The sequence below is a fragment of the Schistocerca serialis genome, chromosome 7, assembly GCF_023864345.2.
Source record: "Schistocerca serialis cubense isolate TAMUIC-IGC-003099 chromosome 7, iqSchSeri2.2, whole genome shotgun sequence".
In the NCBI taxonomy this organism is placed as follows: Eukaryota; Metazoa; Arthropoda; class Insecta; order Orthoptera; family Acrididae; genus Schistocerca; species Schistocerca serialis.
The window spans coordinates 261,129,391-261,156,184 of NC_064644.1; the positions used below are offsets into that span (position 1 = coordinate 261,129,391).

The 26,794-nt window shown below is 37.7% G+C and overlaps 1 protein-coding gene across 2 annotated transcripts in view; it reads left to right on the top strand.

Moving 5' to 3' along the window:
* Nucleotides 1-26,794, top strand: part of LOC126412671 (uncharacterized) — a 127,601-nt gene that overhangs the window by 60,674 nt on the left and 40,133 nt on the right. For both annotated transcript variants that reach the window (XM_050082374.1, XM_050082375.1), the window contains exons 3-5: nucleotides 8,333-8,570; nucleotides 15,045-15,172; nucleotides 23,857-24,082. In XM_050082374.1, the coding sequence (XP_049938331.1) occupies nucleotides 8,333-8,570; nucleotides 15,045-15,172; nucleotides 23,857-24,082 (592 nt within the window). The remainder of the gene's footprint in view (nucleotides 1-8,332; nucleotides 8,571-15,044; nucleotides 15,173-23,856; nucleotides 24,083-26,794) is intronic.

Genomic DNA, 26,794 nt, shown 5'->3' on the forward strand with positions numbered 1-26,794 from the left:
GATGGGTCTATTCTGGAAAAAGCTGCCAAAGTGTACCTTTGTAACAGCAGAAGGAAATGCATTGCCTGGTCACAAGCCAACGGAAGACCATCTCACACTGCTATTCTGTGCCTGTGAAAGTGACAATTTGAAAATTAAACCACTGCTTGTTTACCATTCAGAAACTTCATAATGCTTCAAAAAGTATGAAGTCCAGAAGAGCAGGTTAAATGTGATGTGGAGGTCCAACAACAAGGCTTGAGTGACAGGTGATCTTTTTTGTGACTGGATCAATGAAGTGTTTAATCCTTTGGTGGAAAAATATTTGCTTGAGATGAATATACCATTCCGTGTCTTACTTGTTATGGACAATGCTCCTGCCCATTCTCCAGGCCTGCAAGACCACCTCCTTGAAGAATTTCAGTTCATCGAGATCCAATTTCTGCCTCCCAACACCACTCCGTTACTCCAACCTGTGGACCAGCATATTATTTCTAACTTTAAGAAGCTCTACACTAAAGCACTCTTGGAGCATTGCTTTGAATTGATTGACGAAGAGCATGGGACTAGAAGCAGATAACAATTATATCAATGAGTTTGTGGAAGATCACAGCCAAGAAATGACCACCGAAGAGCTGATGGAGTTGCAATGTGTTTAGTAGCAGGAAATTGTGGAGAGGTATTCTTCAGAGGAGGAGGAGGAGTTGGTAACAGCAATGTAGCAATCTTTTGGCACAATAAGAGAAATGCTGAAAACTTGGGAATCGGTTGCGTTGTACATTAAAAATCATCACCCCAATAAAGCAGTGGTTACACGCGCAACAAATTTATTTGACAATAATGCTGTGTCACATTTTTTCAAAGTGTTGAAGCAGCGACAGAAACAAATGGCTGTAGATAGCTTCCTAGGGGGGGGCAAAAAAAAAAAAAAAAAAAAAAAAAAAAAAAAAAAAAAAAAAAAAAAAAAAAAAAAAAAGTTATGTATCATGAATAATAAAGTACATAGTACTGTATGTATAAATTTCTTTGAATAAATGGCATGAATAAAATAAAACCTTCAGTACTTTTTCTGTATGGAACATATTATCGTATTTTACATAAGTTTAAATGGGATAAATTGTTTCACTTAATGAGTGTTTTGCACTACGAGTAAGATTCTGGAAAGAATTGTGCTTGCTATGCAAGGTTCCATTGTATAATTATACCACTTAACAGTCTGCCAAGCAATCAGTTGGCACTGAATCTCAGTGACAGCACTGTAATCTATAGTTGAATTTGCAAGGAGGGAGAAAAACAACTGAAAGTATCTCCATTGGAAACAATGGTTAGCCAGTGTTGTTTTATGGTCCTATAGCTGCCATTGTCATCAATGGTGTTGGTACTGCAGGACAGAGGTCTCAGTGGTAGATGGTAGGGGCCCCATCTCCCTAGGTCCCAGAAGCATATTGTTTGTGAGTGAGGGTGTAGCTGTTGTGATCATGCTATTGCTGGAAACATGCACCAAGTGAAGTGGTGCAATGGTTAGCATACTAGGCTTGCACATGGGAAGATGACGGTTCAAACCCATGCCCGACCATCCAGATTTCGGTTTTTCATGATTTCCATAAATCTTTCCAAGCAAATGCTGGGATGGTTCATTTGAAAGGGCATGGCCGATTTCCTTCCCATCCTAGACACAGTCTGAGGTTGTGCTCTGTTCCTAATGACCTCAATATCGAAGGGACATTAAACCCAATCTTCCTTTCATTCTTCTTTTGCTGCAAGCATGCAGTGTGCATATGCTGCCCTTTCACTCTCTGTTGCTGTAATAAGTGTGTACCTGTTTCACAGTTGTTAGAACTTTGAACTGGGGAATGTAGGCAGGGACAGGTTGGGTTTCCAACCCCGGCAAATGCATTTTTCATCTTGCAAGTTATTTCGTTCGCACCATGCCACAATGCTCATTGTCTAAGGGCTTACAGAACGACTACTTTCAATCTTCATATTTTACTGCTGACAGTTAGATGCTGTGAGCTATATTTAGTTACTTATGTGAAAAATAATTTCCTTAATGGTCAGAAGTCGCGCTGTAGCTTTTTGCACCACCCTGTGTCGGCAAATTGCTTGACATTTTTCAGTACTGGATTTGCTGCTGTTTTCTGGCACACTTAATTTGGAATTATGGGGAAGTGGTTTAATGCATTGTTTATCTCTTCCTCACTAAGAAAGTATGACACAACCTGGATATTGAAGCTGGGAGTTTTTCCCATGTGAGGTAATGTAATATCTACATCGATACTCCGCAGTCCACCTTACAGCGTGCGACGGAGGGTACCCTGTACCACTTCTAGTCATTTCCTTTCCATTTCCACTCGCAAACAGAATGAGGTAAAAACAACTGTCTATATGCCTCCATATAAGCACTAATGTCTCGTATCTTATCTCTTGTGGTACATATGCGCAATGTGTGTTGGAGGCAACAGAATCGTTCTGCAGTCAGCTTCAAATACCGGCTCTCTAAATTTTCTCAATAGTGTTCCTCAAAAAGAATGTCTCATTCCCTCCAGGGGAAGTTTCTTAAGCATCTCTGTAACACTTGCATGTTGTTCGAACCTGTCAGTAACAAATGTAGCAGCGTGCCTCCATATTGCTTTGATGTGTTCCTTTAATCCAACCTGGTACGGATCTCAAACACTCAAGCAGTACTCAAGACAGGTCACAATAGTGTCCTATATGTGGTGTGCTTAACAGATGAACCACACTTTCCTAGAATTCTTGTAGTAAACAAAAGTTGATCATTCACCTCTCCTACCACAATCTTCACAAGCTCTTTCCGTGTCATATCACTTTGCAACATTACACCCAGATATTTAAACGACCTCTTGGCTGTACTCTCCAGTAGATGAGAATGAGGACCATAATACCCTTACCTAAAATGAACGTAGTTCTACAGATTTGTCACCATGTGGAAAAGGTGCAAAATATCTGGCTCCTGCTGCTATCAACCATGTGTCATCTCTAAGCTTGTACTTAGCAGACTGAGCGGACACACTGAGCTGATCTGTACTCTATGGCTGGCTGAGTTGCAATGTGCTGTGAAGGACAGCGAAACACTTACATCCTGCACACATACACTCGCTTGTGGTGCTGTGATATGAAAAGGTCAGTAGAAAAAAATGAAATATATTCATTTTTACCTTTGCATACTCTACTTTAGGACCCTTTGCCATCAACAGAACAATACTCATAATAGTACACATACTTTCCAGCTACATTTGCATTGTGTTATTTGTCTAGTAATAAGGACATGCTCAGAGTCTCACTATTACAAAAAAGAGACAAAGTTTTCTTTTCAGTGTAGGTGCCTTGTAAATTAATACACACAGTCAAATGACTTCTGAACTTTATAATACTTTTTGTAAAGTAAGATTTTCTAGCTGTGCAAAATTATCTGTCTCAGCTTCACCTTAGTAATTTGGCATAAATAGTCAGTCACCCAACCTGACATCAGCTGCTGTAGATTGTTTTGCTGATTCTCACCAACTGATTGTGATGATTACTATCATCCTCTCCATATTTTAGAGCTGAAGATGGCCTAATTCTGTCAAAAATGAATATAATATGTAAGCTAGACAGTGCTTGGCTTATAGAACTTTCTGTGCAAGATGTGGGATTTTAGTTTGAATAATGTCTTCATTTGTCCAGTCCCTGAAAATGGTGGCCCATGATTTTTCCTGCAGATGAAATATTTTTGCTTTTTATGGTGTACTTGTACCTTTTGTAACCCACTGTTTTTGCTGCTGTTGCATATCTGTGTGTGATTCTGAATATGTTTGATCTACTGTTATAAAATAGTGGAGAAACTCTATGGAATTTTCTTCAAACAAGTCTAAACATCAGTGAGATATACTGACTAACACATGTGGCTCTGATATACTGAAAAGCACTGTCATTGCCAAAACTTCACATAATATCATGAGTATAGCTTACTAAGGTTGGGCATTGTGAAATTTTGCCAGAACCTGGTCAATTGTTGTGGGTTTTGGCATCCTGAGTGCTTACCAACTTCAGTGGAGGCATGAGCATGCTTAAATTCACCATCCCTCTTCGTAACTGTCAAAAACAGTATAGTCAGTTCGTAATTATTTTGTGGGTAAGTGAAGGGCTCTGGGTTGGGCTATTATAAGAGGTGCTGCCTAATTGTGGGTGCAGTACAGGGCATCCCCCAGTGCGACTGATGGAGAAACTGAAGGATATGGGGCTAGAGTATAGGCAAATTATCAGCCCTGCATTCCACCTATTCTGTAGTCAAGAGTAGTGTCATCCAATGCATCCAGACAATGACAGAAGGAAATATATGTGCAAAGGCCAGGGTCTGCTGTTTTAGACATGTGGTCCGGTCACTTGTGTTATGTAAAATCACTATACCCAAAAAACAAGTGAATCCTGTCATGTGGCTTAGGCTACTTTGCAGGATGTTGTAGCCAACATGTCCAACACATGACTCATAGAGTTATCAGTTTGATAGCCTACTGCTTTGCAGCTAATTAAAATTAATATCTGGAGTAGATGAGAGAGGGAGTCAGCATTGGCACATTGAACAAGTTGGTCCATTGCTGTCAGCATTGTGCCACATTTTCAGGGAGTTTGGACCAGAGTCGTGATTAAGTAAAATGTCATGCCATACAAGTTGCAACTTCCCTTTCTTACACAAATCATGAGAATAAATTAATAAAATCCAAAATGTTCAGTTTATTGATTGCATGTGCTTCTGGCTGTGAATGAAGCCTATTTTTGGTTCATTTTACTAATTATCTGAACAGGTAATGCCACAGCCATTATTTATATTTAACTGGTAATTTCAGTCATGTAAAATTGCTGGTATCATTGTATGATCACAGAACATTCTTGAGTTTTTGCTATAAGAATATGCTGGTATCTAGTTTACTTCTGAAATGTAAAATTGAATTCCATGTTATAAATAACTTTTTATTTTTCCTAATCAGCTTCTGAACTGCACTTTAAGAAAACTGAACTTAATTTCATAACAAAAAACCACAAACTTTCTGCCAAAACTACTACTGTCCAACCCATTCAATAACTACTACTGCAGTCCCTGTCAAAATTCAACTTCCATTGTCATAATAAAACTGCTTGTACTACTGCTCCTTGCAATCATATTTGCCCACACATATATAACATTGTAACAATGTCAGGAGTCTGATACATTATTAGGAACAATATTTTAATTTGACAAATGGCATGTAAAATAATTCAAGCATAACATCATGCATAGAAGAACACACAAATATAGTTCTTAGGATTAGTTTCATAAAATACAGATGTCTCATATACTACAGTATGTGAGTCCCAGTCTGTTACATTACAAGGTACACATGACATTTCTTAGTTACATAAATAATGACCAAAATCGTCATCATCATCATCTTGTCGAGTTTTCTGCCAATGGTGGGATCTACTTTGAAGACAAGTCTCTCCATCTTCTCCTGTCTACCTGTCACCTCTCTCTCATTTTGCTTCTCCTCCCTTCCATATGCTTTCTGCCATTCCTTTTAGCTATTTGACCCTCACCTTCCTTAGTTCCCTGCCCTCAATCTTCCTTTCTTACATTTTTAAAGGCATTCTCATCTCCTCCATTTTGTTCACCTGTCTATACTATTCGAATCTTTCTCATCTTTTCCATTTTTGTTACTTGACTTGTCAAAAACTTCAACTCATTTGCCTTTTTACCTTTTTCCCTTTCCTTTGTGACCGAGGTTTCTGCAGCACACAACAGAATTGGTATATAACATGTTCTGATACATCATCTTCTTACTTTTTTGAGGGACTTCTTTATTCTATATAATTTATCTCACTTTTCATATAGCTGTCAGTTTGCCTTGCTTATTCACTTATTCTTGGGCATTCCTTCCATTTCCTCTCCTAACCTCCAAGTCAGGCTTTTTGCATTAAATTTAATGCCATATTCTTCCACAACTTTTTCCCAAACATCTTAACTGCTTCTGTTGTTCCCCCGTATCATCAGCAGGCAATACTGCTGTGATCCTGTCTTCAGTGTCTCTTGCCACTTCTGTCATTACATCATCCACTAATACTGTGAAGAGCCTGGTTTTAGGCTGTTTCTGTCAGCTATCTGTTCTCCCACTTCCCACTCTCATGCAACAAACACTACCTCAGTTCAATTCTTTTATCCTCAGTACAGTTTGCTTAACTTATTAGTGCTACATAAACTTTACTTCTATATATGATGCAATATGCTCTTTATTATTTTATTTTATTTTATTTTTTTAAAGAAAGAAATCCAGGAAAGCCGCCAATAGATCTCTCCCATACTCATAATGATTGTTCCTGCAGCTGTCTCAGTGCAAATATGAGATCCACAGTGAACCTTCCTGTCGTGAAACCACAATTTTCTCCTCTCATTTGCTTTTTCACTGTTTTTTGTATTTGTCTCTGCAGAATCTTTTCACAGAATTTTACACTGTGCTCCCTAAAGTTTTTTTTAGATCCCTTCATTTTCTTAAAGATACATACAATTATTCTATTCTGCCAGTCTTCTGGGGACCTCCTCCTTAATTTGGAAATAATTAAGTTGTGCCACTGATAATGTTTTGGAGATGTATGCAACTGTTCTGTCTGTGTTGTTGGTGCTTTTATGGCTATAGTAAAGTTTCTAAATTGATGGGCAGTACTAAAAAATTAGTCAGATGTGTGTATTGTAAGTCATTTCTTTTACAGATGAATCAAATTTCCTTATGATTCCACCAATGATTCTCAACAATAGTGGAATCAAACAACTGTCACTCTCTTCACTTATTTACATGGAACATGTTACATTTGTTTGTGTTCTGGATCAGCCGGCAGTTACTGCATCAATCATTCATTGTCTGTAGGTCTTCCTGCTTTTTGCTAGTCTTTTATGGCATTGCACCTTCTTGTAGACAACAGCACTATCTTTGAACAGCCTCATAGAGCTACTGACAAGCTCCATTGAATCATTTATGCATATCATAGACACAGTGGATCTACAACACCCTTTGAGGTATTCCCAAAGCTACTTTTACATCTGTTGATATCATCCTGTTAAGAATGACATAGTGAATTCTATCTGCTAGTATATCCTGAATCCAGTCACAGAATTGGTTAGATGCTCAGTAAGCTCATACTCTATAGAATATCTTTTGGATGTCAAGGATGATCCCGACAACCTGGCACTGTTGTCTATAAGTGCTCTGAGTCTCAATGATGAATATATTGAGCTGAGTTTTGCAAGAGTTCTCTTCTATGAAAGGTTGGTAAGTGTGAGCATAAAACATTCCATAATTCTGCAGCAGACTGATGTCATTGATATAGGCGTATAATTATGTACCTCTGTCTAATGGCCCTTCAATAATGATCTGTACTTGTTTTCATTTGGTTGTTACCCTTCTTTGCTCCAACAACCTATGATAAAATTCCTGCTAGGAAGGGAATAAATTCTTTTGCATAATCTGCATAGAATATTACAGTTATCTCATCAGATGCATATACTGTTCCACTATTGAGCAATTTTAGTTGAAGAATTTACTGTATCTCCAACAGTACAAACATGTATATGAATGTATAAACACCTGAAGATGGGCATAAGCCCAAAACCGGTCATGTTATGAATAAACAACCCTTTATTGTGACTGGTAGCAGATATTTTTCTACAACCCCATAAATGAACAGTCACGGAGTTCGACAGCATCCACTATAGATAAAATTCATTTAATGTTACCTAGCCAGGTATTATGAACTGTCAATGCATTCAAAACATGTAAAATCAAGATGATTAAGACCATTCAAGCAATACAGTGATCTCCAACAGTACAAACATGTATATGAATGTATAAACACCTGCAGATGGGCGTAAGCCCGAAACCGGTCGTGTGACGAATAAACAACCTTTTATTGTGATATTTTTCTACAACCCCAGGAAACATTCTATTTGACTTGTATAAATATTTACATATCAATTCATACAAATGTTCAGTATACTGCAGTCATCACACTCTTGTTACTCAAGACCATTAAATCTTTTACTTACTATTATTTATTGACTGAAGTAGGCATGCACATCTTATTAGACTCCTTCTCTCATTCTTAACACACTTTAAGCTACAAAATATTTATAAATACAGTACCATGAATTTTTCCCAAAGGATTTAGAAAGCGTCTATTGATGCCCTTACTTGCTGTTGTAAAAACAATGCTTCAGTCTTGTTAATAGATGTAAGCTACAAAGACATAGAAGATGCTGAATAGTGTTGCATTACTTGAATTTATTACCAGTTGTTTATGTTGCACTAAAGGAGAATTAACTTTTATGCAGGTTGATAAAGGCTTCTCAGCTGGCAGAACAAGAATATTTTCATGAGAAGTTATTGTCATATGAAAAAAGAGTTCAAGAGGAACGTGCCCACTATGAGAAGGAGCTGTATTCCCAGATCACGCTGGCACAACAGCAGCTTGTTGGACAGGGAGCTACGTCAGAAACAGGATTGAGATCACTGGAGACTCAAGTAATGGCAGCCATTCAGAAGCTGCAACGGAATTTGAGACTTTTGGAGGTATTGATAGCTTTGTCTTAAAACTGAATGACACTATAGCAAAAGGCAACAGTACTAAGTGAGGAGATATACACACCTTCTTACCTACCTGTTTCAACATATTGAATGTTATTGATTGGCGACTCCATGGAGTGTTCTGTGCACCACGACCAAATAGTGGATATAATTGGCAGGAGAATCAGCATTGGTCGTATTTTTTTTGTTTTGTTTTATTATCCGCAAAATTGATTTTCAGTCACTTAGTGACCATCCTCAGTGCTGTAATATACAATTAAAATTGGTAGGCAATGGTATCAACAAGCTTAGAGCGATCACATAAACTGACAAAGCCTTAAGAATGTTTCTCTCTCTTTATTCATCCTATTTCTCAGGACCTTCCATGTTTTCTGCTTCTTCAGTTGAGTGCAGTTGAGCAACGTCTCATTCAGGAAGCGGCAGTTTATGTGATTGCTCTAAGCATGTTGATACCAGTGCCTACCAATTTTAATTGTATATTACAGCACTGAGGATGGTCACTAAATGACCGAAAATGGATTTTGCGGATAATAAAACAAAAAAAGTACGACCAGTGCTGATTCTCCTGCCAATTATATTGAATGTTGTAATGAGAGATTAAGACAGTGGACTTTTACTCCTGAATCCTCTGGTCTCAATTAAAATTTCTTAAATTGACACCAGCAAGCCTTAAGAATGTTTCTCTCTCTTTATTCATCCTGTTTCTCAGGACCTTCCATGTGTTCTGCTTCTTCTGTTGAGTGCAGTTGAGCAACGTCTCATTCAGAAAGCGGCACATTTTGAAAGTTACTAAAATATATCAAATTAAGCGTCACATGAGTTGTATTTAGTTTTCCAAGTGGGAGTTGCTCTAGTGTCTTTTTTCAAGTTACCTGTGTAAAAAATGAAAAGAAATAGTAATTTTTCTACCCAGGTATGCACTATAATTTGATGATTGTTATCCCCACTATAATTTGATGATTGTTATTTCCGATTACCATTCAGTTCCACACTATATTTTTTGCCCATTTACAATCTGATTTGTCTAAAAAAATTGTCATTTTGTATAACAATACATGCAAATCACTTAGAAAGATGCATACAGAATGTAGATAATGTAACATGGAAACAAATTTTGGTCTTAATTATGTACAGATAAAAGGTGCAGTCAAATGAAAATGAGACAGACTATAATAACAAGCACAATGCATATGTTGATAATGCAGATAGGTATGTATGTATAGAAGTGCCCTCTCTTGAGAATCAGGAAGGAACAATATGAACGTTCACCACAGTGCTTTTGCCTGTTAGATGTATTCGCTGTAAGGTCAGTGAGTGCATCCGACTTTGGTACAGAGTCCAGGAAGGAGGAACAGTGAGGTGTAGTGCAGTTTTTGACTGCAGAAACAGTGTCAGAAAGTGTAATTCATGCCCGAATGTCTGCTGTGTATGGGTAACACAAGTCATTGAAAGACAGCCATCAGCCAGGGTAGGTTCATCGTGTCATTACCCCTTCTGTCATTGATATGGTGACAGACGATGCAAGCCAGCCATCAGAAATGACAGACGATGGAAGCCATTCAGCTCACACAGGGAATCAATGATGACAGAGCATCTGAAATCCTGGAAAATCTGTGCACAGTGGGTTCCCCACAGCCTTACAGAGGAGCATAAGTTGGACAGAATGTCGACATCACTGCAGCACCTCGAACGGAATCACAATGAAGAATATCGTTCCCTGTCCCATATTGTCATGAGAAGTAAGGTACAGTGTCATCATTTTTTGCCGGTAAACAAGCATCAGAGCCAACAATGGAAGCACGTTGACTTGCCCCTACTGAAAAAATCCAAAGCCATGCACACCAGCTCCAGGAAAGTCATGATGACCTTTTTCTTTGACTGTGTGGTCCTACTGCTCACTGATTGTCTAGAACACGGTGCCGCAATTAACAACAGCAGTATGTAGACACTTTGCAAAAAACCGAATTGCTCCAGCAACGCCAAATACCCAGGAATGTTGATGGATTGTGTCCTTCTGTTGCAGGATAAGGCCTGCCCTCATGTTGCCAAGGTTCTTCCAACTACCCTGTAGAAGTTTCACTAAGAAACCCTTACACATCCTCCATACAGTCGCTACATCTACATGGATACTCCACAAATCACATCTAAGTGCCTGGCAGAGGGTTCATCGAACCACCTTCATGTTGTTGTTGTTGTTGTTGTTGTTGTTGTGGTGGTCTTCAGTCCTGAGACTGTTTTGATGCAGCTCTCCATGCTACTCTATCCTGTGCAAGCTTCTTCATCTCCCAGTACCTACTGCAGCCTACATCCTTCTGAATCTGGTTAGTGTATTCATCTCTTGGTCTCCCTCTTCAATTTTTACCCTCCACGCTGCCCTCCAATACTAAATTGGTGATCCCTCGATGTCTCAGAACATGTCCTACCAACCGATCCCTTCTTCTAGTCAAGTTGTGCCACAAGCTCCTCTTCTCCCCAATTCTATTCAATACCTCCTCATTAGTTATGTGACCTACCCATCTAATCTCCATCATTCTTCTGTAGCACCACATTTCGAAAGCTTCTATTCTCTTCTTGTCTAAACTATTTACCATCCACGTTTCACTTCAATACATGGCCACACTCCATACAAATACATTCAGAAACGACTTCCTGATACTTAAATCTATACTCGACGTTAACAAATTTTTCTTCTTCAGAAACGCTTTCCTTGCCATTGCCAGTCTACGTTTTATATCCTCTCTACTTCGACCATCATCCGTTATTTTGCTCCCCAAATAGCAAAACTCCTTTACTACTTTAAATGTCTCATTTCCTAATCTAATTCCCTCAACATAATTCTCTATTATTCCAATTTCGTATAGCGCGCAGAAAGAACAAACACCTATATCTTTCCGTACGAGCTCTGATTTCCCTTAGTTTATCATGTTGATCATTTCTTCCTATGTAGGTCGGTGTCAACATAATATTTTCACATTCGGAGGAGAAAGTTGGTGAAGAGAATTTCATGAGAAGATTCCGTTGAAACGAAAAACGCCTTTCTTTTCATGACGTCCAGCCCAAATCCATATCATTTCTGTGACACTCTCTCCCATATTTTGTGATAATACAAAATGTGCTGCCCTTCTTTGAACTTTTTTGATGTATTCCGTCAGTCCTATGTGGTAAGGATCCCACACCGCGCAGCAGTATTCTAAAAGAGGATGGACAAGCGTAGTGTAGGCAGTTTCCTTAGTAGAACTGTTATATTTTCTAAGTGTCTTTAGTTAGCCTTCCCCACAACATTTTCTATGTGTTCCTTCCAATTTAAGTTTTCGTATTTGTAATACCTAGTATTTAGTTGAATTTATGGCTTTTAGATTAGACTGATTTATCGTATATCTGAAGTTTAATGAATGACCTCACACTTTTTGTTATTTAGGGTCAACTGCCAATTTTCTCACCATTCAGATGTCATTTCCAAATCGTTTTGCAATTTGTTTTGCTCTTCTGATGACCTTATTAGTCGATAAATGACAATGTCATCTGCAAACAACCTAAGACGGCTGCTCAGATTGTCTCCCAAATCGTTTATATAGATAATGAACAGCAAAGGGCCTATAACACTACCTTGGGGGACGCCAGAAATCACTTCTGTTTTACTCGATGACTTTCCGCCAATTACTACGAACTGTGACTTTTCTGACAGGAAATCCCGAGTTCGAGTCTCGGTCGGCCACACAGTTTTAATCTGCCAGGAAGTTTCATATCAGCGCACACTCCGCTGCAGAGTGAAAATCTCATTCTGGAAACATCCCCCAGGCTGTGGCTAAGCCATGTCTCCGCAATATCCTTTATTTCAGGAGTGCTAGTTCTGCAAGGTTCGCAGGAGAGCTTCTGTAAAGTTTGGAAGGTAGGAGATGAGGTACTGGCAGAAGTAAAGCTGTGAGTACCGGGCGTGAGTCGTGCTTCGGTAGCTCAGTTGGTAGAGCACTTGCCCGCGAAAGGCAAAGGTTCCCGAGTTCGAGTCTCGGTCGGGCACACAGTTTTAATCTGCCAGGAAGTTTCATTGGGTACAATTATGGTTCCTTAGGCAACCGTAAACATTTTTCCATGAGGCGCTGACTGTCTTCTCTCATAGTGGAAAAAGTGTATTAACAGTTATGGCAATTACTTTTAAAATAATAAACAGCTTACTCACTTTTTTTCCTACCTGTCTCTTTTTCATTTCACTGCCCATTATAGTTTGAAAATGTTATATTCTAATGCATGTTTCATCACTTCTATGGTCTCTCTCTCTCTCTCTCTCTCTAACACACACACACACACACACACACACACACACACACCACATACATGAACACAAACTCCAGTGTCCGCACCCCATTCCACTTCACACGTCATTTCACTCACGTGATTAGTATTACTCACTGCCATGCTCACTCAACCTTTTGTTCACTACTTCAATGTATTTTTCACATCTTAAATGCCCATCTAACTAGTATGCCAGCAACTTCATCAAGATGTTTCTTCTCTGGTACAGTCCCATAATTCTAGGATTATATTGTTTCAGAATTTTGCTCTTTCATCTCTAAAGCTCACCCATACTGTTCTCATATATCTCACTGCCATTGTCTATAACACATTTCTGCCATCAAATAGACCTCCTGTACATCTGCTGCATTGTGTCTTTTGATGAAAAGACTAGTTTGATTTGCAAACAACACTGGCTCTGTTGTTGACCCGTGAGGGATAAATCATTTATTAAAAAGAATAAAAGAGAACCTTACAGAGATTGTTGAGATACTCCCTAGTTAAGTTTCCTGTATCCTGAAAAGTAACTTTTATCTAGTGCTATATTTCTATCATCTGTTGCCTGCTAGAAACATATTACTTCCACCAGTTGTAAGCAACTCCATAGGTACCATATTTTTATAATTTTCTAAGCAGTGGATCGTCATTGATCAGATCAAAGGCTTTAAATAGGTGTAGAAACAGTCAGTGGGGACACAGAACCACTGGCTCTACCCCCCAATAATATCGCTGCCCTGTTGCATCAAGAACAACTTTATCTTTGCCAGATCATTTCTCTGTAGTACACGTTCTGCGCTACACGCATTGTTTATATGCTGTGAGAATAAAAGTATTCGTAATATGTGACGGAAGTGTGACTGATTATTTGTTGTCATAATTACCATGCCCGCTCCCCACTACCTACAAGTCCACAGATTAATTCGTCTTGATTTACAGCATTTAGAACATTTTTTGAGAAGTCAAAGGCAGCTATATCAGTAGATTTTTTAACAATTTTCTGGGTTAATTAATATTGTTTTTTATTGAAAAAGTTACTTAACCTTTCATACATTACTATTTCATTTATTTTATAAAAAAGGTAGCTAATAGTGAAACTGTCTTTGTGTTTGTATGTCTTTTGTATTGCAATCAGTGTGAAGTGGCTTTAGTATTGATGGTTTTACATTTGTTGGGAAAATCCTTGTACTAAATGACACATTGATTATATCATTTGAACTTTTTTGAAGGCCATGTCTTGGATATCATCAGGGCATGGTACGTTTTATTTTATAGTTAACTGATTGTGTTTCTCACTGTTTTTGTAGCCATAGGATACAGAGACATAACTTTTCATTTTTGAGGACTTTCATAACATTATTTGGATAATTTTGGTTTTTATGCTCACCTACATTTCTCTTTTCACTTTTAATAGCACTGTTTGCCGATATTTTGTGTCCATGGTTTATCGGTAAAGTTTAACCATGTATAACAGGAGAGAAACCCTTAATTATAAACCTTTTTTTTTTTTAGCTTTCTCTGTTTACTTACATTGTTTCATAATTAGTAGTACCCAAGAAATGCTTGCGTAAAGTTCCTGATCATCACACTTTGCGCCAAAGTCCCGGTTTAAATGTGAAACCTCTTAACAGTGTGTCATGAAGTGAGGGCATGTGACACTGTTAATGGTGATCCGTCCATCAAATGGCATTAAGCTTGGCAGCACCCTTGGTGCAATTCAGAAGGAGTGGGCTATGTGCAAGCACCAGGTTTCACCTTCTCCTTTCTCTCATCGTCTTCATCACCATCACCATCATCATCATCATCACAAACAAAGACGGAAAACAGATGAAAATGATGATAAACGTTACACTACACTGATGCACTCGTACACACAGTGCATACATGTAGTGTTACAAATATTGTAATTTAGCATGTTGTGAATAAATAAACAAAAAATTATTAAAATTTGATACCCAAAATACATAGATATCATTTAGGGGTACTAGCTAAATCACAATGCCTGTTCTCAGTGATATCATATTATTATTTGTTCAGCAGTGTTTTGGTGTGTGTGTGTGTGTGTGTGTGTGTGTGTGTGTGTGTGTGTGTGTGTGTGTTTCAAATTTTTGTTGTAAAAACTAAAAGAATAATGTTACAATCATACTCATCATCTTGTTCTTCAATGAATAGGAGAGAGACAAGAGGGAAGAACAGGGACATCTAAAAGAGAAAATGAATAAAAAAGAATTGAAATTACTGGAAGAAAGAAAGGATGTTTTGGATAACAGGCAGCAGGAAATCAGGCATAGAGCAAAAAGGTGAAGTTTATATGAATATAGTAAACCATTATACATAACTTCTGTGGACAACATACAAGCACTGTTTGTCATTATGCTTCAGCACATATTTCCCCTATTTATACCAAAATGTGTGTTTAACTAATATAGAGATACAGGTTATTTAACATTTTACAAAGACTAAAAATCAACAGTGAAAATTAAAGCAATCATTCTACATCTGACTTTTTGTCACCCTTCCCCCTCTCTTGGGGGGGAGGGGGGGGTATTCCATGTAAGTCGTTCTGGAATTAAGAAGAGTTACTGAATTTTGATATACAGACCATCAAATGCTATGAAGTTGACCAATTTTGGACTTTAAATTTAAATATGTGATTTTTTAAGCCTTTCATTTTGTAATAACTCCTTGAGAAGGTTCTCAAGCTTTGCATCAGGTGGTGTTGTGTAAAGCGTACAGTATTTAAGTAAGACATCTGCTTCTCATCTTCAGGTATGACTGTGGGAAGTTGTAGTAGCTAACCAATTTATGCATTGGTTTTTCCATAAAAGTGCAAGCCAGGAGGTGGGATTGTGACATATTTGCAGAGGACGTAGACATTCAGAGCCTCCTCCAACAGAAACAAGCCGCAGACTCTGCACAGCCTAGCTGTCCTGACTCCGAGCCTCCATCGGTGTGATCTCATTGAGTTCTTTTCTCTTCAGCCAATGCTACCTAGTGCCGCCAAAGCTGTTTCCGCATTTTGCTGAGATGAAATCCGGTGTCTCTGCTAATTATGGCAGCTGTCATATGTAATTTGACCAATTATTTAAAGACAGAATCCTAGAAGGCTTGTCCCTAGTTCATAGCAAGTTCCATATTAAGACAGTGGTCAGCAGCGGGAGTGGTCAAAATATGCGTAACAAATTACCTACTCAACAGTTACACACAATTTTAGCTCAGCAAAGTGTGGGAATTAGCACTGGCACCACTAAAACATTGTTGGTCACAGAGAAACAAATTCAACAAGATCACACTGATGGGTGATTGTGAATTGTGGTTTATTAGTCTCATTACAACATAATCAAAATCATTTGATTTAGGTACAGGAGAAATGTCAAAGTAAATTTGCCCTAACATAGAAAGCTGATGTTTACATACAGCATCATAATAATTATACAATTTTGTTTTATATACACAAAAGGCAGAGATGATAATAATAATAATAATAATAATAATAATAAATAATAATAATAACAACAACAACAATAATAATAATAGTATCTAAAAATCTAACACTAAATTACCCTAGCTCAAATTATCATGTCATCCTCTAAAAATTCTTCTATCAAATAGTAGCATTCCTCCCCCAGAATCTGATGTAACCTTATTTTTAGGCTCACTGGCATAACATTAAATATATTTTTGCCCATATATTGTCATCCCCACATACTGTGGAGCCCGTTCATATAATTTCAATTTGTGTGTGGGATGCATAAAATTATTTTTATTTCTTGTGTTGTATGTGTGGTTAAAATGATTTTCCTCAAATAATTTTTGTCTGCCATGTAGGAAGATGATAATTTCATAAATGTATATGAGGGGTACAGTTAGGATTTGCAGTTGTTGAAATAAAGGGCAAAAGATTCTGTTTTCCTGTGCAGTACACATGTATCTGATAATTTTTTTCCGTACCTAATTGCAGATTCAAAATAACTATGGTGTGCTATTTTCGTGTACTCATGTCGGTAGAATTTGCAAGTATTTGCATTGCAAATGCGAAACTGCTTAGTTTATTTGATAAGGACTCAATATGTGTGTTCCAGTTCAAGTTCTTGTCCACATTTAGTCCTAGGAGTTTGACAGTGTCAACTTCTTCCATAAGTTGATTATTGTGTTGTATTTTAAGCTATGCACATTTTGAGTGTTTGGTTTGGAAATGTACCATATGGGTTTTTGCAATGTTCAGTTTCAAGCCATTTAACTAGAGCCAGTTTTCTAGGGTATCCAGTGTGCTCACAATGGAGCTTGGAATGTGTTCTGCATCACCATTTTCCATTAAAACAAAAGTATCACTTGCAAACAGAATTGATGGGTAATTGATATTTGTGCATAAGTCATTTACATAGAATAGGAACAAGATTTGCCCCAAAATGGAGCCTTGAGGCACACCTTGTGATACAGTACTCCACTTTGAAAGATAATTCACCACATTTGAAATGTAGTTACCCTTTGTTTTCTGTTCTATGGTTCAGTGTAAGCCATTTGAGAGCTATTGCCCTTAATCCCATATTTATCTAATTTGTAGATAAGCAAGGCATGGTTTACAGAATTGAAAGCTTTAGTAAGATCACAGAAAATATCAGCAACTTTACTCCTCTGGTCCAGTGCTTTGCATATCTTTTCAATAAAGTTATTTACTGCAGCCAGGGTGTTTTATCCTGGTAGGAATCCAAATTGATTATTTACAATAATATCATTTTTTACAATAAAATTTTGTATCTGGTTTGCAGCTACTTTCTCAAACACTTTTGACAAGTTTGGAAGAATAAAAGTAAGATGATAGTTTCCTATGTCTTCCCTTGACCCTGTTCTTGAACAGAGGTCTGACTTTGGTATACTTCAACACATCAGGAAAGCATCCCTGTTCAAAAGATTGATTAATTATTTTGGTTAGTGGAGGTGCTATTGTGTGATACACTGCTTTAATCACTTTAGTCGGTATCCCATCCCACACAGCTGTGTTTTTATTTTATAATGATAATATAATATTTTCCACATGCTTTATTGAGACTTTTTTTAAAAATCTGTGAGATACTCAGCTCCTTGCTGGAGTCCAAAGGGGTTTACTTTACTCTGATACTCTACTATATCAACATTTGACTTTGCCTAGGTAGTTCATTTCTATTAATTCTAACACCTAACTCTGATTTGACAACAGACCACACTGCCTTTGTTTTACTTTTATGTTGTGAAATGAACTTATTGTTTGCCATTTGTTTGGCTGCTTTCACAACTTTTGTAAGGTTGCTTTATAACGTCTAACATATTCAGTAAAATATCTGTTTTTATTATATTTCAGTTCATTATGTAGTTGCCTCTTCCTAGCACTAGAAATTTTTATACCCAGAGTTATCCATTTAACTTTACCAGTGATTTTGTTACACGTGGTTCTAAGTGGAAAAGTTTCATTAAATACCTCAGAATCACTACTACTTGAAATACAGCTGTCATAAAGTCATTCAACCTCTTTTAACTTATTTCTAAATACAGTTAAATTTTTTTCATTGAAGTTCCTTTTCATAGAGCTTCTGTTACATAGAATTTCCTTGTCAATTTTTGGTAGTTCAATGAATAATGCACAGTGGTCAGAGATTCCTAGATCTGAGCAAAATTTATGGACATCTTCAAATACATAATTGGTTAGGATAGTATCAATACAGTTAGCTGACTGTGCATTTACGCTAGTGGCTTACTTAAAGTTTACTTTGGTGAGGGCGGTTGGAGTGGCCGAGCAGTTCTAGGCGCTACAGTCTGGAACCGTGCGACCGCTACGGTCGCAGGTTCGAATCCTGCCTCGGGCATGGATGTGTGTGATGTCCTTATGTTAGTTAGGTTTAAGTAGTTCTAAGATCTAGGGGACTGATGACCGCAGCAGTTAAGTCCCATAGTGCTCAGAACCATTTGAACCATTTTTGTGTCAGTGAATTTGAACACATCATTGCTTTCACCTAGGATATTAGTGTTGAAGTTTCCTTTTTCTTTGTTTAGATTTTCAAGGAAGCACTGAAATTTGGGCAGAAAAGCTTCAATTGCAGCTTTTTCTGGTACTCTGTAAATAGAAACTACTATGATATATTAGGTCCCTTAACTCGATACAGCAGCTCACGAATATACTATCTTCATTCGTATTACATATTTTATATCAGAGTGAGTAAGTATGTAAGGGCCTCCATGTGATTTCTCATGTCTATAAAAGCTGTTTGCTACTTCAAAATTTTCGATTTTGTTAAGAATTTTAATACTATCACATGTAAGCCAATGTTCATTGAGGCAAATAACTTTGATATTTTTACACTGTGAAAGAATAATTTGTAATTCGTCCATTTTATGACTTTTGAAAGGCAGCACATAGACCGTTTAATTCCAGTGTATTATGTGGGAACATTCTTTCTTATTTATGATTTCAAGCAGTATTTTCTTTCTTGGGTATCATTCCGGTCTAGCTGTTTTTGTTACCAAACACTGTTTTTCATCCCCATCATTCCTGATAAGTTTCCCCCATTATCCAGAATTTTACAAGTATCAGCAATCATTTTACTAAGAATTTTCATCCTAACACAGACACAGACAAGCTGGGTACGAACAACCCTTGCCCACAAGCATATGCTGGTGTCTGTGGCTTATGGCAGGCTTTCTTGCACAACACACGTGTCTGTGGCTCATTCCTCTGGCGGGAGGATCTGGTTGTTGGCATCCTCTGCAGTGGCACATGTGGTTTTCTAGTGAACCAATGTATAAATTGGCCAATCTCCACAGCTCTCCACACTTGTACCTGAAGGTGACAGACCTTGTTGAAACACTGTACAGTTTCCACACCATTATCAGAAACATCCAAGAAACTTTCAAGTAGTATATGCGATACTTAAATAATTGGAAGTTGTCAGTCCTGGCATTAGTGATAGCATTAGTGATACTGGTGGAAAGACTGGCGACAGTCCTTTAATAAGCAACTATGGACTAAAGTTAATTAAATATCAGTAAGCGCAATTGAAAGCGAGATTCTTAAATTTGCCAGTTACATATAATAATCAGCTTTGTAAAAAGATACGAGAAATGTAGCGTGACGGTTAATTTTAGGAAGTGAGAGTGTGTTATAATAGCAGATGGATGTGTGGCACATAGAAACTCACCACAGGCACTGGGGTATTGTTTGAGTGTCTCTGTGGCTGTGTGAGTGAATGTGTGTAGTTTTACTACAGAAAGGGCAATAACTCAAAAGCTTGCACGAATACTGTGTGTTCTGTTGTGCATTTATATGTGCCACACATCAGTCCATTATGGGTGAATGGCTGATTTTCTCTTATTTTACGTATTATTCCATCCAGCACTTTCCACTGTTGATATGCAAAAGAAACATAGGTGTGATGATGAGGAGTTGGCTGTCCGAGGTGATGTTAGCAGTTGTCTCACTTTGCAGGCAATTCATCACCAAACTGTGACTGGGTACCACAACATTGCACTCTGTTTGCAGCTAATGTTTAGAAATGTTGAATTAAGCATTATGACAGAATTCACATTTTTCTATTAATGAAGTTCTTGTGATTATGTTTCAGGGTAGCATATATTTTAATTTCTTCCAGTATGTTAAATAAGATGTCTGGTTGTTTGCGATGCAAAATCTTTAAAATCACACTGTGTACCAGTCATAATATGACAAGTGGTGACAGTGTATTCAACATGTGCTGTTCTAATACCACAGTATTATGAAATATACTGTTACCATATTGATACATAACATAATACATTTTGTTATAATATTCAGAGCAATACCACAGTCTTGTACATATGTCCATTGCATTGCATGGGGAAGCTTTCTCAATAACATTTTCACAACTTTTTGAAAGAATTTGTATTTAGTGAATTCTTTGTTGTTTGCCTTTTGGCCTGCTTTTGATATGATTTGCAACAAACAGCATTGTTGATTTGTGCTTTTCATATTTCTGAAAGTAACGTATATCTTGATACAGGGTCCCCTTCAGACATTTTTGTGTACACTTATTCTGGCATTTGCGGATGCTGTGCACAGCGTATGAAACTGGCAAAAACAATAGATCTTAAGATGATCAGTTAAGAACAAAACCAGGACCAGTACAAAAATATGTCCAACGATAACTGTATTATGATTCAGTTACCAGTTGACAGCACACTGCAAAACAAAAAACTTTGTATCATATGACTACAGTATCAGTAAGTGACAGTAAGTTAACTCATACAAATATGTGGGCATAACAATTTGTATAGATATGAAATGCAACACTCACATAGTTTCAGTCATATATAAAGCAAGTGCAGCTTAGGTTCATTGGAGGGATACTAGGAAAATACAATCATTCTACAAAGGAGATTGCATGCAAAATACTTGTGTGACAAATTCTAGATACTGTTCAGATATGTGGGACCACATTACTAAAAGTGGATATTGAACATGTACAAAAAAAGGCAGAACAGATGATCATAGGTTTGTTTGACCCTTGGAAGAGAGTCACAGAGATGCTAGAAACCCTGAACTGGCAGACACTTGAAGATAGATACAAACTCTCCTGTGAAAGCCTACTTACAAAGTCTCCAGAACCAGTACTAAGTGAGGAATATAGGAATGTACTACAACTCCCCTATGTATTGCTCCCATAGGCATCATGAACACAGGATCAGACAAATTATAGCTCCCGCAGAAGTGTTTTAGCAGTCATTCCACCCACACTCCATACGTAAATGGAACAAGAAGAAGATCCTACAAGTCATGCAGTGGGAAGTACCGTCTGCCAGGTACTTCTCAGTGGCTTGCAGTGTATAGATGTAGGTATACAGTGGTACATCAGTTTTCATAAATGCTATTGATTTGACAATTTTATTTATTCAAATGAAGAAAGAGGTGGGGGTTTGAGGGAGGGTTGGGGACCCGTGGCTGATGACTCAGAGGGAGGCAGATTACACGAGATAGGAATGCGGGAGGGAGAGGCAGCAGCTGCAGAGGATAGGAATGTAACACTTGGACACTAGAGCCAATGAGTTTGTGCACAATAACAATGATGTGAGGGAGTGGATTAGAAGGGAGTGATATAACAGAGACTGTTGGGAAGAGGGTGGGTTTGCAAAGGGGCCAATGAAGCTTGAGGCCAGGTGGGTTCCTAACACACGATACAAAGTGAAGTAGGTGGAACTGGCTGCAGTCACAGCCTTTAGTGGTGCATTCAGGTAATTAAGTCATAATAAATGGAGAAAAAACATAACAAATCACTCTGGAAATACTGACTATATGACTCTAAAACTGAAAAAATCATTTTTTCCCCGGTGTGTTCACAAGTGTTTTTGGTAGTGACAAATTCTTCAGATGTAGAGAAAATGTGTTCATCAGGGGTATAAGTGTAGGGGCAGGCCTTTTAGTTGGTTGTGTTGCTTTTAAGTTGTGAGGGTGGATGCTGGATGGATATAATGTAATGTCAGTAAGAAATTATCAGCAGGCCACAACTGTTAGACAGTCAAAGCAGATATAAATTCAGTGGGTGCTCTGAAATCAAAAGCTGGAAGGTGTTAGGATAAGTTTGGCATTATCTCTGAAAGAACATAAAATATAGATGAATTACACACTTTTTAAAATCCAGTTGTGATAACTTGGAAGACTCCCGAGATTTTTCTGGAGCTGTATGAATTCAAAGATGGAGATGAGATCAAGATGGCACATGCTGCAAGTGAGAGTATCAAGGAGATAGTCCTCCACATATTCCCATGTGTCAACCATCAAGACAGTAAACCCCTTACCTGCTGCAATGAAAATGATGGGAGTTGTTAGCTTTGTTATGGGAGAGATGAAGTTGAGTGTGGCACATGAATAATGAGGTCAACAGTAATTAACCTATGAAATCTCTCCTATTATAGACAGGCCCAGCAGTGTTACCTGTTGCCTTAACATAGATCAATATGTACTACATATATGACAAAGAACATGAGATTTTAGACTGTCACAACCTTTGAGTATCTTCTTGGAAGTATTGCCACCTTTGTATCTTTCACAATTAAGGTATTTAATGCTTTTTCTTAATTCTGGAAAGAGTATGGGAGAATGTTGAATAGCGTTGAATTTCCCACGTGTTTCTTATTGACTGTACTGTTGTGTACTATATACTGAAAATACAGCAGAATTTTTCCATGATATTAAAAAAAATAGTCAAAAATATCAAATGTGTAAACCATCTTTCATAATTATCTGCAAACCTGGAATGTGTAAATACTGTGGCTCATCATTTCATGGAGTTGTAGAGTGATGGATAGATGCACCGACACAAACTTGAAGATGGTGACAAAGTTAACAAACTTCAAGTCTTTTTCAGAGCACAAAAAAATTACAGCTACATTGTTTCAGTGCTGTCGGTTCCCTGATACCATGAGTAGTTGTCTTTTTTTGTCACGCTGTTTGTATTTCATCCAGAGTTTTTCAGTGGAGCAATGATCTGTCATCTAAGTTTTCTTAATGACAATATAGTCATCCTCCTTGGCAATTTTCCCACTTATTGTGTCAATAATACCCCATGCTGCTTGTATGCTAATGTGTGAAGCAGTAATTCAATTGCACTGTATTTATTCATAGATGTTTTAAAAATTGTTCTGAATATTATAGCAAAATGTAATATGTTATGTATCAATATGGTAACAGTATATTTCATAAGAAAGAAGACCTTATGGATTCATGCGTTTTGTAGCTTTCTTTCAAATGTAGTTTAATTGAATGTCATACACAAGACAATAACTTGATGTGCAGTCAGCCACTGTTACCATCCCTATCTGTGGATAGTTCTTGTTATTTTCCATGGTAGTAACTTTGTGTATGAACTGTAATATGCATAAAGCAAAATTTATGAACTTATAAAAGTCTATACTTTGTCAGTGTTCTTATCGAAATTGTATTCCATTCAGTGATTGCTGTTATTATGACATGGTATCCTTGCAGTAAAAAATCAGCAGAGAAACTGGCAACAGTTCCAAGCATGCAGCAGGTGGAGAGCCATCGTGACACAGGCCAAATACTTGACAACAAAAGTTCTTGTGTCACAGAAGGGGACACAAATGAAGAGCAAGGACAGGTGACTGTGACTTCAAGCAAGTCACAAGAGAGCTCTGTCAGCAGCAAGGACCAAAGTGTGCAAGTTGGAAAACCAGGCTGGAAGGTCATCAGTGTGAGTAATATTTTATATTTCCTGTTTCAGAAGAAGGAGGTGGAGGTGGAGGAAGAGGGGCAATGGTTTGAGGGGAGGGGGGGACTTTAAATGATTATAATGATTGTTACAAGTTTATCCAAGAAGTCTAACCAGAAATATTTCTCTGATTCCTGTCTCAGCGTAATTATGTAGTCAAGTTTCACTTCAGGTGCGGTTTTTTTTGTGTGTGTACGGTACACCTTGTACTTCAGTGAAGAATCAAAAATTGACAGAAGAGATGGAGAGATGGGATAATGAATCCTGGTTGTTTTGTATTAAGATTCACTTCGTTTAATAACTATCAGAGAAGTAGATACTTGAGGGATGAAAGGTAGATGTGAAGTGGAGGGGGGTAGGGAGGGAGACAAGAATAGTAGAGGCAGAAGATTTTGATATGAAGGGACAAAAGACAGAACATAGAACACCTAGGTAATGAGGAGCAATGAGTGAGATTTAATTTACAAACACATTTAAATGCCAAACCGCACACTATCATAATCTTGGTATGAGGCTCTGACAAGCAGGTGTTGTACACTGTAAATTGAATTATTTTCAAAATATTTGGTTTATTGCACTTTGAATATGAGCTTTGATTAATACAGGTAAAATAAAAGCAAGAGAAAAGGTATTTAACTTATGGAATCAGAACAGCCAGCACAAAAGAACTTTATTTAATTAAGGAACTAGTTGTAAGAGACTGAAGTTGCGTAGAAAGTACTGTAAAGTATTTCATTATGTCATCGAAAGGGCAAAAAACAAGCACTGTCCACAGAAAATAAAAACTCAATAAAGGAAAATCAATATTTAACATTATGTAACAGAAAATGAATAAAAACACTTACACAAATCATCCTCATTTACTCAATGGCTCATCTGAAAATGGAATGCAATCTTTGCACACCAAATTCAGTGAATTGTTCTTATCAGTGCAGGAAGAATAAAGGAGTTGTACATTGCATGCATTGCTCTAGTGTTCTCGCCATGACAGAAAACACAATGTAACATTAATGAGATGTATCTGTGATCTTTTGTGGCAACAGAGGTGCCATAATGCAGTGAAAATCAAAGTGTCCTCTCCATCCACCTGTTTCTCATCCTTCACCAGTCATCCAACTGTTCATTCTGTAGCTCAGGGCTGAAGTGTGTTGCCCATAACCAGACAGCTGTGTTCCAGTTATTTGTGCACAAGAGTAAGAGTAGTTAGGTCTTCCTACATATCCACACTAACAAGTTAGTCCCTTGGTGTTAAAACCCTGTATCTAATACTTGGATACATGCCATGACACCAAGCAGCCAGTGCGCTACACTTCGCATGTTCCTCATCCTGTCTCAGCCTTGTGGGGTGTCCCTGCTGTGGGGTGGACCCACCCACCTTGTGAATATTACCACCTACTGTATGTAATACTTGGTTATGCGCCATGGCACCAGGCCACTGGCATGCTACACTTCAAATACTCCGCCATTGGCGTCTATGTGGACCACCGGCCACCAGAGGCCGCCTACACTGGGCCATACAACTTATGCACCTGCCACAGCATCGACTGTGCTGTCCATTGGAGCCCTCCTCTTTGTAAGCACAGACTATAAGACACTACAAACTGTAAGACATACTTTAATTTTTAAGCAGTTCTTTTAGAAAAAATAACATTTTTACCAATTTTATTATTGGATTGCAAAGCCAGACATAAAAAAATCTTAGTTTATAAAACCAGTCTGACCTTTAAAATCCCTGAAAATCATCATCTCAACTTTCTTCTTCCTCTTTTATGTCATCATTCATGTATAAGATGGTCTTCATTGCCATCGACAACAATACTTATGCTGCACTTTTTGAAAGATTTAAGAATAATGTCATCTCTCACTCCAAACCATGACTCTTTTAACCACTGAGACACACTTGTTTTATTTTAGGTTGTTTCAAGGCTTCCTTTGGCGTGAAATCATGATGGGTTTCATCCATCATAAATTTGTTCCATTCTTTTCTCATGTGTACTTTAAATGGTATATTTAACAACACATCAAGAGATTGCAATTGTGAAGTAAGTCCTCCTGGAATAGGAGCAAGCTCTGTATGTCCCTGTCTCACTTTCTCTTTCACGGAATTTTTCAAATGACTACTAAACTGCTGTAGCACAAGGAAAGAACTCTCCTTCACGAAAGCATCTTTCCTTCTCTCCCACACTCTGTTAATCTACCATTTCATATTAGCCTTGTCCATGCAGCCCTTGTCACGTACATGAACAACACCACCTGGCTATATTTCAGGAGGTTTTGGCATTTTTCCTCTTGAAAATGATTATTGAATTAAGTTTAGAACCATCAGCACAACTTAGTTCCATACTGGTTTTCTTTTGATGTTGAATAATTAAGCAATGGAAAAATAATATTTTCTTTTCATACTCTTGTGGCATTTTCCGAAATATTTTGGTTTTGGTTCCATGGCTAAGTGCATGACACTTTGTAAATCTGTAATACCAACCAACTCCAAGTCTGTCAAATTCCACTGTAGCGCTAGCTTATGAGCGTATATTTGAATCATTTTTGTATCAGTTCCAGTTCCATTTTGATGGTATCCTTGAATTCATTTTAATCGTCATCTTCTAGTTTGGGCCATTTTGCATTCAATCCTCTATTTGTACATGTAGTCTTCCTCATTTTTTTCAGTTCTTCTTTACAAGACTGCCAATCATG